Here is a 12,357-nt window from a genome sequence, read left to right on the forward strand (position 1 = left end):
ATATTTTTATGTTTATAGAAATATGAACAATTGGTGAAACACGGAAATATAAATGAAGAAGTAAGCATATTTTGGAGAAAGAGAAATTTATAATTTCTCCGAATTTTACCATTAATTTTGTAAAACTTATTTTATTGAAGTAGTTGTTTATTCTAGTGCCTTAACATACTATCACTAAATATTTATTGAATTATTTCCAAAATATAAATAAGCTTAGTATTACTTTATTTTGAGTTCTGTGGATCATATATTAAAATCTATAAACATTATATAACTGCTTAATGATGGTTATTTAAAAACATAAGCTCTCAATTTTTGTCAAAGTGTCATAGAATTTTGAGTATGTCCATTTTTTTCATTTGAGTCTTACAGACAGAATTTATTTTAGGACATGATTAACTCAAAAGATTCTTCTGTATTCTGGGTAGAAGATAGCACCATTGTTTCTAAAACTGTCTTTAGACGCCTTTAGGGTTCATGGAACAATGTTACCCTTCAAATTTTACTCCCTGTACAAAATCCGAAAGTTGGAGAAACATTGATCTTTGTGATAAAGAGGTGATTGATTAGTAGGATCTGCAAACTAGGAGTGAATTTTGTGTCTATTTCCAGGTTTTGTTTCTCTAAGTTCTGACGTAACTGGATATTAAAATGATCAGTCCTCACTACTTATCTTTGTACAGGTGCTACTTCTTTCCCTCATAAGAATGAAAGGCAATAAATAAAATAAGGCAAAAATTAATTTGACCAAAAGGAAGAGATAAAATACACAAAACATACATTAAAAACAACATAAAATCCAAACAGACAGAATCACTAGGGAGATATCATAGATTAGCCAATATCACCAATATCATGCGCTGTCAAAATTAGAAACAACTAAAAATTGAATAAATTGTTTCCAGTGGCAGGTCTGATGTTTTACAATAGAAGCCATTGCTGCTGCTGGTTACTGAAAAGGTCTTTAAAACTTAACACCGGGGTCAGAAAGCCTTGCCCTAGGACGTCTAACCTGAGTGTGTTTTGGGGACAAAGCCAGTCAGTTTGCAGGGTCCTTAGCAGCTCAGCTCTCTGTCCCTTCCCTGTCACCGTCCCCCTGCTGCCAAGAAGCCCCAATGCCACATTCTCAATACCAATATAAAGACTGACTTGGCTTTTGAGTTTTTTGTTGTCTTCTCTTTGGTATTGGTATACTGCTGATACCAAAATATACACCTGATTTTTTTTTTCCTGTGTAGTATTTTTAAATTTGGATTTTGAAAAAGTAACAGTGAAAGAAAATCGTGGAAGCACAAAAGAGCATCCAATGAAAAGAAATTTTTGCCTATTTCATGTTACAAATGGATTATATTAATAATCCATTCATATTTTTATCAGTGTACAAAGCAGGGTGCTAAAGAGTTTTTAAGTGCAAATAGTAGGATAGGGTATATGCTATAAAAAAACTTCCACTATTAATATTCATTTATTTAATAAGCATTTCATTGAGTGTCTTGGTGCTGATGAGGCCTTAGGAAGACAATGATGAAGAAAAAGAGCCTCTATCCCACCATTGCTCAGAATAGCTCAGAAGAAGATGGGGGGAACACAGTGAAGACCACCAAGCAGATTTCATGTACACGGTAGACTGTTTGATCAGAAGTTACATTTTAATTTCTTGTAGACTTTGATCAGTCGAATCTTGGTTTTCAGACATGATGGACAAAAGCTATTATCTTATTTATTAGTAGTGATTTAGTGGGTTAATAAAACTGATACGGCAGCTGCCCTTATCGTAGTAAGTTATTGCAAGTCCCTGAACAGCTTAATCCCATCATTTCCTTATCAGTGATCATTTGTGTAGTGTAAACTAACATCAGGGCTACTAACTCAGTGGAAACATATGTTTCAGGAATTCTATATAATGATTGAACTAGAAAAGAAGAACTAGGGCAAGTAGAAATTTATCAGCAAGTGAAGAAAAGTATTAGACACAATGCAAATATTTTAATAGTAAGAGCAACAATGATTTCATTTGTCCTTTAAAAATCTTTTATATTTTATAACATGTTTACTTTAAAATGTGGATATAAAAACTAATTAATAAATCTTTATTGCTAAAATGTAAATGTATCTGTCATTTGATATAAGGCTAAGGACGGTTGACACTAATGAATGAACACAATTTGTTCGATAGTCACAAAGGTCCCTGTATTATGCAAACATTTTCTTAAAGAAATTAGCTAGTCATAGCCAGGATTTTTAAGCACTTTTCACATATCTTTTTAAATAAAAATGGGTAAGAGTCATTTGGGAGAAAGAACTGTGAAATGATTGGGAATCCTTATTCAGAGTACCCACAGAACAGGCATTGGATAGTGGTATATAAATTAAAATAGTTATTGCACACTTATACAGACCTTACTTTTTGTTTAACATGCACCAACCATATGTCTTTGTTATACTAGAATATTCCTGGCAAATATTTCCTAGCAAGATTCATTTTAGGGGAATATATTAACAATAAAATAATGTTGTAAAGTGATGAGATTGAGATGAAAAACCCATGTATACTTTGCATGAAATTACTCTCCCTAGTTTTATGAGGTTTACCTTTAGCTGTTAGGAGCTGCTCATTTATTATCTCTTCTCTGGTCTCAAAGACATTAAATCATCACTCAAATGATAACATGTATCTAGTAGACTAAAAGGAAGATTAAGGGAGAAAGATTATTTTATTGGTTCCAGAAGAAACTAGATATAACAGTGCCAAAACATTACAATGATCATTGCAAAATATTAAAATTTCTATTCCTAGCAACAGTCATTCTACTTAAATACACCGATTTCATGCCCTTGGTATACATGGCTTAGCTATACAACTTTTGTTCAGCTCTAATATTTTACTGGTAACCTGGAAAAGCATAGTGCTACCAGGCAGTTATTGAAACTATTGGCTTTAAGGGAATTTGTGTTTTATCAGTGTCTAAATTTCTAGCAGGAGTCATTGATTCACCCAATACGTGAAGATTTTTCTATACAGTAATTTCTAAGGAGGAAATCAATGAAGGAAAATATCCAGCTCTCTTCCTCTGCACCTTATAGTTTAGTGGGTGAGGTAAACCATGTATCCACACACTAGGGGTATGAGGTATAAAGCTACATAAGATAAATGACCAAGAAAGGAGTTTAAAGGACAGAGTGATGAGATTTGTCTGAGAAACCAAGCAAGCTTCATGCATTAAAGATATGGCCTAAGATATGAGCGGGAAACAAGGAAAGAAAGGAAGAAGGGCATTCCCAATGAAGAATTAAAGTAAGGGTGCCGAGGAGAGAAAACACATTATTTATGGAGAGCAAGTCATTGTGACAGTAATAGGTGAGTTTATACAGTGCTCATGGTAGGGTTAAAGGAGTTATTTCCTTACAACATGTTCGACAAGAAATCCTTTAATCTCTACCAAATTTAAAGTTGTGCTATTATATTTGAATATATCATACTATATGCATGGCCTTAATTAAGAATTGCTGTTTATAAAGTTTTCTTTATGACACATTGTTATTTTTCACTTTTTTCGTGTTATTTATCTATTCAACAAATGTTTATTGATTTCCTATAATAGGGAGCTTACATTCTAGAAGGAATCTTTGTTTATATATGGATTATCAAATATGAAAAATCCAAATTAGTGCTATAGGTCCTAGCGATTCCTGTTATCAATGCTTGCTTAATATGATTTATGCTGAGCTAGAAGACAGCGTTTATGCTGAATGCAAATGTACTCAAAACATTTTCACTTAAGAATTTCTAATGACAAATAAACTTGAGATACAAAATTATATAAAAGATATAATATCCTTTGCTTCTTAAGTATGGAGGCAACATGGTCAGTTGAAACAAAAGTGCTCAGTTGTGTCTGGGTTGATAGTGTCATTTACATTTGGCCTGTGAATAAAATACACTATTTGAAAAGGATTTTCTTTTGCTGGAATTGGGGCCCCAGGGATAGGAAGGTATAAAATCTTAACTCTGAAGGTAGTTGGAAGCGTTATATCCTTCCAGTTTTAAAGATGTTTTTCCCTAATGATTGGAAAGGAGGGGGCAAAATAATACAATCATTTTAGAAAAATAAGAAGCAAATGAATTGTGTAATGAGAACAACCTTTCCTTAAAAGTCATAAGAAAAAATTTACAAGTTCGTATTAGTCAATATTATTGAGTCCTAAAGGATGTTGCAGTTTTTACAAAAAGTGATCATAAGATGATTTTAGAAAATGGAAGTAAAATATGCCTTAGTACTGGTCAGTGTGGTCACTGTTCCATGACTGGCAAGTGGTCTGGCTCAGGAAGCCATAAACAGGGGTGAATTCAGAAGCACATTCCTGATTTGATTCTCCACGTCTGTTTTTTCATTGTAGTGACATCTAGCATAGTTGTCAGGGCACAGTATGTCTTCTAATATTTGTTGAACTCCTGGTCATCCTTTGGACTTGTCCTATGATTTTTGTCTACCACCAGGCAATGAATTTCTTCTCAAATCTGCATGACAAACCATCTTATCATGGTATAACATTATCTACATGCTGTAAAAAGGATTATAGATGAGAAACAAGAAGATCAAAATAAAAGAAAATTATCAACTTTTAAAGCAATGCTTAACATACATTGCTTTGGCAAGTGGTTAAAATTTAGCTATTTAAACTCTAGCATCTATAGATTAAATAGAAAACTTTGCTGGAGAACATGAAATTACAATATATTTCCATTGTAATAGATCCCCTTATTCTCAATCTCTTGTTTTATTTCTTCTAATACAAAGACATTCCCTCTGATGTCTTTGTTCCAAAATTTAAAGAAATTAATTAATTTAAAATAAATTTTAAAAGAAAAATTTTGTGCTTTCTTCATTTCCCCCTTTGTTCTAATCTACCTTAGGGGTTCTGTTTTCCTCATCTACTATTGAAATATTTTCTGTACTGTAAAACTGGAGCAGTTATAAACCTCCTCTGCTCAGGTTGACAACTGCTTATTGTCCTTGCATTGGAAACTTGTTCCCAGGAGTGCCTGGGTGGCTCAGTTGGTTGAGGGTCTGCCTTCAGCTCAGGTCATAACCCCAAGGTCCTGGGATTGAGCCCCACGTTGGACTCCCTGCTCAGCAAGGGAGTCGCTTTTCCCTCTCCCTCTGCTTCTCCTCCTGTTTGTTCTTGCTCTCTTGCTCTCTCTCTCTCTCTCTCTCAAATAAATAAATAAAATCTTTAAAAAAAATGTGTTCCCAGTGTGCAGCAATAAAGTATCTCCATGTACCTTGATCATCCCTCCTTACCATTTCTCAAATATAACAGCTCTTCCTGAAAACATTTATCATAATATATGTAATTTTTTGTTTTGATATTTTAAAACTCTTTCCTCTCCATCTTAAGTATCTCAGGGTCATTAGAGGTGACTTCTCTGCCCTTAGAACTCAGTGGGAGGGAACCTATCTCTGGTTCTCATACTTTAAAAGCCTTCATTTTGGGCCTCCAGGTGTTCTCTTCCCCAGGAAACAAGGAGTTGAAAGCCTGAGTAAATGTGTCCACCAAAAGACCACAGTCTCCTTCTATCCCACATTGCAAGTCCTAGGGCCCCCAGAATTCTCTGTCCAAACACCCCCAGGCCTACCTTCTCCCTCCTATAAGGGACTCTTCCCCAATTCATCCTGAGAAGGGTGCTGTGCTCCACCAATATACGTAGATTTGAGAGGTGACCAGAAGGTAGTAGTTCTTTAGTGGTGGTGGTGGTGGTAGCTGGGGAATTGGATCAATCTTGGACATGGAGGCTGTGTGTTCACAAGAGGCTCCTCACAGTGAAAAGAAGCTCAGGGACTGGGAAGAGAAGGGTGGAGGGTGGCTCTTCTCCCACCACCATGTTCACATGTGGAAGAATTCTAAATTCAAACCCACCTACCAGATCACTATGGAGGTAAATTGTCAAGATAGGAGAATAGGGGGATTTTATTGAGCACTTTGTTAGCTTGACTTATATTTAAATATTTAGACATATGGTATGTGGACTTTTATTTGTACTCTCGTCCTGGGCCTTGAAAATGTTTCGGGGTAGACTCACTCGCCAACTCTTTTCTTTATTGCTAAGATCAGAAGAGAGGCCTTGAAACTTAGATCCTTCACTATCTTGTCTGCTTTAAACTCAGATAATGATGCTAAGTAATGAAGTTTTAAATATGGTTACACTGGAGTCCATGAAAGTCCCCTAACTTGCTTTTATTTAATTCCTTGTCTGGTTTTAGATGAATGCAAATTGAAATAATAAGTAGCCAAGCAGGTAGTGCTCTGCATGGGTTAGGGGTGGGGAAGGAGAGTGAAGGTGGAGGTTAGCAGATGTTGGGCACTCTTACTGAAAGGCCCCACTATTTTTTTTTTTAAGCCCCACTATTTGATGAACTTTTGTACAATAGTTGTAGCATTTGTACTTGGGTATGCAATAAGTCAGAAGTGTGCAGCTTAGGAGAATGAGCTACAACTTCAGAACTGATGAAATACTAGACTTGTCTGGGGCTCAGGATCCATACACACATTTATAAGAAATTATTTGTAACACTGTCACATTCCATGTCTCATAGTTCAATTGATTCATGACAGAATTTTCCCCTCATTGTTGCAGAGAAGTTTGAAATGATAATGACAGTGAATTGGGCTTCTCATTCCTCATGAGGAAAAGAACTTTTGAAAGGTCACATGCTTCACACACATTTCTATGCATGACATTGATATCTTCCTCCAAACAAGGTCATAGTATTTTCTCCATCCAATAAATATACTGTAAAGGAAACCTATCATTTTTTCATTCAGTTGACTACATTCAAATTGAAGGAGCCATTTGCAGATAGACACTTGGTATACTTGGACCCAATGTTGACATTTACAAATTTAAGTGGTTACATTTAGATGCCTACATTGACAATTTTTTGGTCTTTGAAATCTCATATTTTAGGGATTAGAAGGCAATTGGCAGTAGGCGATTCTCCTGTTTTAACCCTAAAGCCGGAAATATGACCACAAGTAGGACTAATGACCATCAAAGGGATTTAGCACATTATTGTGCTACTTGAAAAAAAATCAGGGAAGGAAGGTGATCAAGGGGTTGCAGTGCTTGCGCTTTCCCTAGGCTATACTTTAGTTTCCTTTTCCCTTTCAAAAAACTTCATTAACACAGAGCCGGTTCCTGTCCTTGCTCTAGGTATCATTATTATGGGATTGGCATCAAAGAGAGCAGTGCATATTACCACTCCGTTTATTCTGGAAAGGGCCTGACAAGGTAGAGTTCTACTTTCTTCAAGACAAGTTCTCTGCATTTCTTTAACTATGTATAATAGCAATTGAATAAAATATTTTTTCATTTTTGCTTATTTTGAAATGTTTACTTTTAAGCATCAGCCCTTAATTTCAACTGTGTATGGACATTTACAATGATATGGTCTAGATTACTGGGGAGTTTATATAATTTGTGACCATTAGTGAGAAATTAATAGTGGACAGGGAGTCCCAGAAAGATGAAAAGGAGAAATCAAGGAAGCAGAATTGCTTTAAAATTAGTATTTACTCATAAGGCTGAGTCTGTTCTCAGGCTGGACTCAATAAAGTAAAGTAGAAAATGCATTTTTTTTCCTCTAAGAAATAAGCTATTTAAAAAATCTAAGTGCTTGGGGTGCTTGGATGGCTCAGTTGATAGAGCATGTGACTCTTGGTCTTGGGGTCCTGAATTTGAGCCCCACATAGGGTGTGCAGTCTACTAAAAATAAAATAATAAAATAAAATAAAATAAAAATCTGTGCTTGATCAGCACCTTACAAAGATGAAAAGATTATTATGAATTATCTCTAATTATCCATACTTTGAATACCAGCTTACCTTAAGTGAAATAAAGCTACTGACCTGTTTGGGTCTGTGTGAAAGGAAAAACAAAAATGAGTATAAAGAACACACTACTCTAATCTGCCATTAGCTATCAGGAGGAGGTCATTGATAAGTAGGGTGACATTCAACAAAACCAGTGATAATATCCAATTATTATTTTTAAATACTGGAATTCTGAATAATTAAATCTGTACCTGAGATGGCTTTATGGTATGATTTACTGAGAACTGCTCTTAGCTCACAAAAGAGTAAATTAATTTGAAAAGTAAAGTAATTTGTATAAAAAAATCATTTTAGTTACCTGAGTCCTACTAAGATGAACTCAAACATGATAAAGAACATAATGGCAGCTTACTGGCTATCCTCACTATAAACTGAAAATGCAGCCTGGAACAAAAATGAATATTTAGTATCAAGTGTTCTTTGCTTACCTCAGATCCTATTTGACTTCCTTAAGTATTCTTCATTTTACTTTCCCATAATAGCTTATTTTTTAAGTAAGTTGAGAAGGATGCTTGGGTCTCTTTGAAAATCAAACAGATTTCTCCAGGTTTATTTCACTAATCATGATATGAAGTTACCACTTTTTGTAGGTCCTCTGCATTTCCTTGATTGCTATAACTGTATATTTATATTTTAACTAATGGAAAATGTACTGATTTTTAAGGTTTTCTGGAAGCAAGCTGAAGAATGAGGTAAGAATTATTTTCATTTCTATTTTGTGTCTGCCATAAAATGTACTACAAACCAAACAATAAGTGCTAGCCATCCTCATGGACAAATATAGAAATAAATGTTAATTTACTAGTTGCCCATTGAGTGATTGAGAATCTCGGACAGAGCTAAGTTAGATTTGTGGCAACTGGTGTTTCTTTATATGGACCGACTGAACAATTTCCAATTAGCCTAGGAAGGGTAATTTCTCAATTATTCTTACCTAATATCAGCTACTTAAGAGATTGCAAAAAACAAAACAAAACAAAACAAAAAACAAAAAAACCATTACCGATCTAAGAAATGTCCATTTCTATTTAAATATAAACAGAACAGCTAAAGCTGAGAGGATATGGAAGGAATTGGTATTTGGAATATACCCATTTAGACAAAACTTAAAGGTTTAATAGTTATCAAAAAGCCCAAATGTTATGCTATGGTTTGTTTTAACTATTTTGTATGTGAGTGTGTGTGTGTGTGTGTGTGTGTGTGTGTGTACTCAGTTTGCTGATCTCTTCTGCAATGTGGGGATGGGGTGGATGGCAGAGGTGGGAGCTAGGGAGAAAGGGTACATGTCTCTAGCGTGCGCACACACACACACACATACACACACACACACTTTCTCCTTAGACTCCCCTCCCTGTCCCCACCCCCAACCAAGGAACAGATCAGCAAACTGACTTTATCTAAATAAATGAGTTAGACTACCATTAGGGACTGCATGGCTAATTAGGCACATGATAAGGCCTTCATTATCCTCAAGTTATCTAATCATTAAAAGAGGTGCCACAGAAATAAGGGCACATGGCAATGTGTTGTGTGGTAAATCTGGACCTGAGGTAAATTGTAGCCCCATTAGTTTGGTGAAATGATGCAAGCATATTATCTTAAGAAATAATATAAAGCCCCCAACCCTTTGAAATGATCAATTTCTTCCCACCAGTGCTTTTAATACAGTTAATGGCTAATTACATAATAAAATCCTCTAGATTGCTCTTTTTATCAATGAAATAATAGCTCTTTATTAGATAAACAATTGTGAAAGTGCAAAAATATTGACTTAGAAATACACTTCAGTTGACTGAAGTTTATGTCAATAGGGAATTTAAGTAATTTCTCTCAGGTGTTCTTTCTACCACTTTGATGAGGCTGGTGGTACTAGTGAGCCATCAGCTCTTACATCCTGTCCACGGGAAGGCTCACTTTGCAGAATAAAAGAAAAAAATGTTTCTTAAGTGTACTGTTTCCTCCTTAGAAGAGCACACCACAAGTTCAGGTACAGATTTTGTTAATAAATTTAAAATAAAATATTTTTGTTAAGGCTACACAGCTTTATTTCCAAAGACACCCAAAACAATAATAGAGTATTGTTATTATGATTATAGAAATGAACACAAGGGCTTTCTAACGGCTCAGAACTACTCTAAATACCTTTAAAAAGGAAAATAGAATATTTGTTAAACAAAGCTGAAATTTTAAAAAATTATTTTGTACCTAGGGCGATCACCCATCATACTTTGCTCAGGACGTGAGACTTTCAGTGTAAACCTTCATATACTTTAGTTCATTTGAACATTAATAACTGTAAGGTAAGGAGAATAGGTGTTAGCATACTAATTTACAAGAATTGTGAGGCTGAGAGATGTATTTGCTTTTTAAAAAATTCTGAATAAAATTCTGTTTTTTAAAACTCACGGGCAAGATATTAATCAATAGGTATGTGGAGTTGAGGAGGTAGTTAGGTAATAGGTAGTTGAGGACAAATAGTGAATGGATAGATTTTCTCTTTTACAGAGTAGCAGGAAAATATGTCTTAAAAAGCAATTATATGTAATTACAAAGGGTGTCGTGGGTGTTAATCCATTTGAAGTGGTTAAGGATGTTTCCCATAGGAAGTGACATTTAGGGAAAGAACTGAATAAGTGAGAGCTTCGAGGAGTGGAGTTGGGGAAGAGCGGAACAGTGGATGGAATAGATGTAACAGTACAGGTTAAGGTTTCTTGGACTTGGTATTACTGACATTTTGGACTATATAATTCTGTGTTGTGGGGAATGTCTTGTACATTGTGGGATGTTTAGCCACATACAGTGTCTCTGGTTTCCATTCACCAGATTCTACACCCTCCCCTTGTGACAACCAAAAATGTCTCTGATGTTACCAAATGTCAACCACTGGCATATGGGAAAGCAAACAAGAGGAGCATCATGTTATAGATACATAAATAAGTCCGGATGAGAAAATATCTGGACTAGGATAATAGCTCTAGGGATGGAGAGAAGTGGCTGATTTTAGCTAGGAAACACTGGAAAAGAAGCAGGTAGAAGAAATAGAAAAATGATGGGTTCAATTTGGGACTCATTATATTTGATGTGCTTGTGAAATATCCTGTGTAGACTTGAAGTGGGCAGCTGGATATATGTGACTGGAAAAGAGGACTTAGTTAGATATTTACTTTGATGGGAATTGAAACCATGGTAATGGATAAAAGTGTCTAGGGAAGAAAAAACTAAATGATAACAGAATAGGCTATGAGAAAAGAGTTGTGAAAAGTGGGGAAGAAAAATAAGGGTTAGTAAGATAATTGAAAAGAACCCAAAGAAGTAAGAAGAGGAGGGGAATTTAGTGGCATTGAAGCAAGAGAAAAGAATGCTTTCAGCAGAAGGGAATGGTCACTGCTATAAAAGTGCTAGAAAGTCATCAAGATAAGGGCTGAAAAAGATCTATGGAATTACTTAAGTGGAGATAATTAATGACTTTAGGAAGAACATTTTCAGTGGAGAGCTAGGGTTTGATTGGTTTGTGAAGTGACTGGGAAGTATCAGTGAATGTAGAAAATTTAGTCAAGTTGAGGGTAATAGTTGGAGGAGGACCTGAAATTTAGTTTTAAAGGATGATTGGACTATCATTCGAATGTTGGTAGAAAAGATTCAGTAGAGAGTAGAGAATGGACATACAAAAGAGAGGAGAAAGCTGAGAGCACAGGGTCACCAAAGAGGGGCACAGGGAAGACCTTCCGAGTAGAGGAAGTGGCTCCAGAGAGAAGAACAATTCTCTCATTAAAACAGGAAAGAGGAAAGGGTTAAAAGTTCAGATGCAAGTAGATTTGTAGATTTAGTGGTAAGACAGTGAGATAGTTTGGTGCTTTTATATTTCTTTCTTAGGTATTATTAATCAGTTAGGTCATCTGCAGTGAGTAAAAATCATGGGGGAAAAAAGAGTTTGAAGAGCTTAAAGAAAGTCCCAGTTCTTCTCAGTCAGGATGTCTGCAGAGATGTATCCCAAGGGACTCATTGTATGTAAGGATTGAATGTATGTAAGGCACCAGCTCTTTTAGGCAAAATGGAATGGTACTGGCTAAGTGCTGTCCTTCGGAAAATTCTGAAAATGATCATTTAAATCCTTTTCTGTCGTATTTAATTTTCTCACAGATCTCCTACTAAGGGGGTGCAGGGGGCACAGTCTCTGTTAAAAACAAGAAAAGTAAGACATTATAAAATTAAATTGCAGGAACCAGCAGAAATGCAAAACCATAATAAGAGAAGCATATTACCTATTTAAAAAAATACAGGCATAAAAGAAAATTTTATTTATTTATGTTCTAAAACTATTTTTTAATCATGGAGCTATGGATAGATACATGGATATATGATATATTTCCATATTTTCTTTATCCATTCATCTATTGATAGGCACTTGGGCTGTTTTCGTAGTTTGGCTATTGTAAATAAAGGTAAAATATACATAAGGGTGCA

The 12,357-nt window shown here is 35.2% G+C and overlaps 1 protein-coding gene across 1 annotated transcript in view; it reads left to right on the forward strand.

Annotated features, from left to right (window-relative positions):
- RFX6 (regulatory factor X6) overlaps window positions 1-12,357 on the forward strand; it is a 55,140-nt gene that overhangs the window by 9,032 nt on the left and 33,751 nt on the right. Inside the window, exons 5-6 of the mRNA XM_072776857.1 lie at window positions 7,214-7,291; window positions 8,558-8,585. Of these exons, the coding sequence (XP_072632958.1) occupies window positions 7,214-7,291; window positions 8,558-8,585 (106 nt within the window). The remainder of the gene's footprint in view (window positions 1-7,213; window positions 7,292-8,557; window positions 8,586-12,357) is intronic.

This window comes from Canis lupus, chromosome 1 (assembly GCF_048164855.1).
Source record: "Canis lupus baileyi chromosome 1, mCanLup2.hap1, whole genome shotgun sequence".
In the NCBI taxonomy this organism is placed as follows: Eukaryota; Metazoa; Chordata; class Mammalia; order Carnivora; family Canidae; genus Canis; species Canis lupus.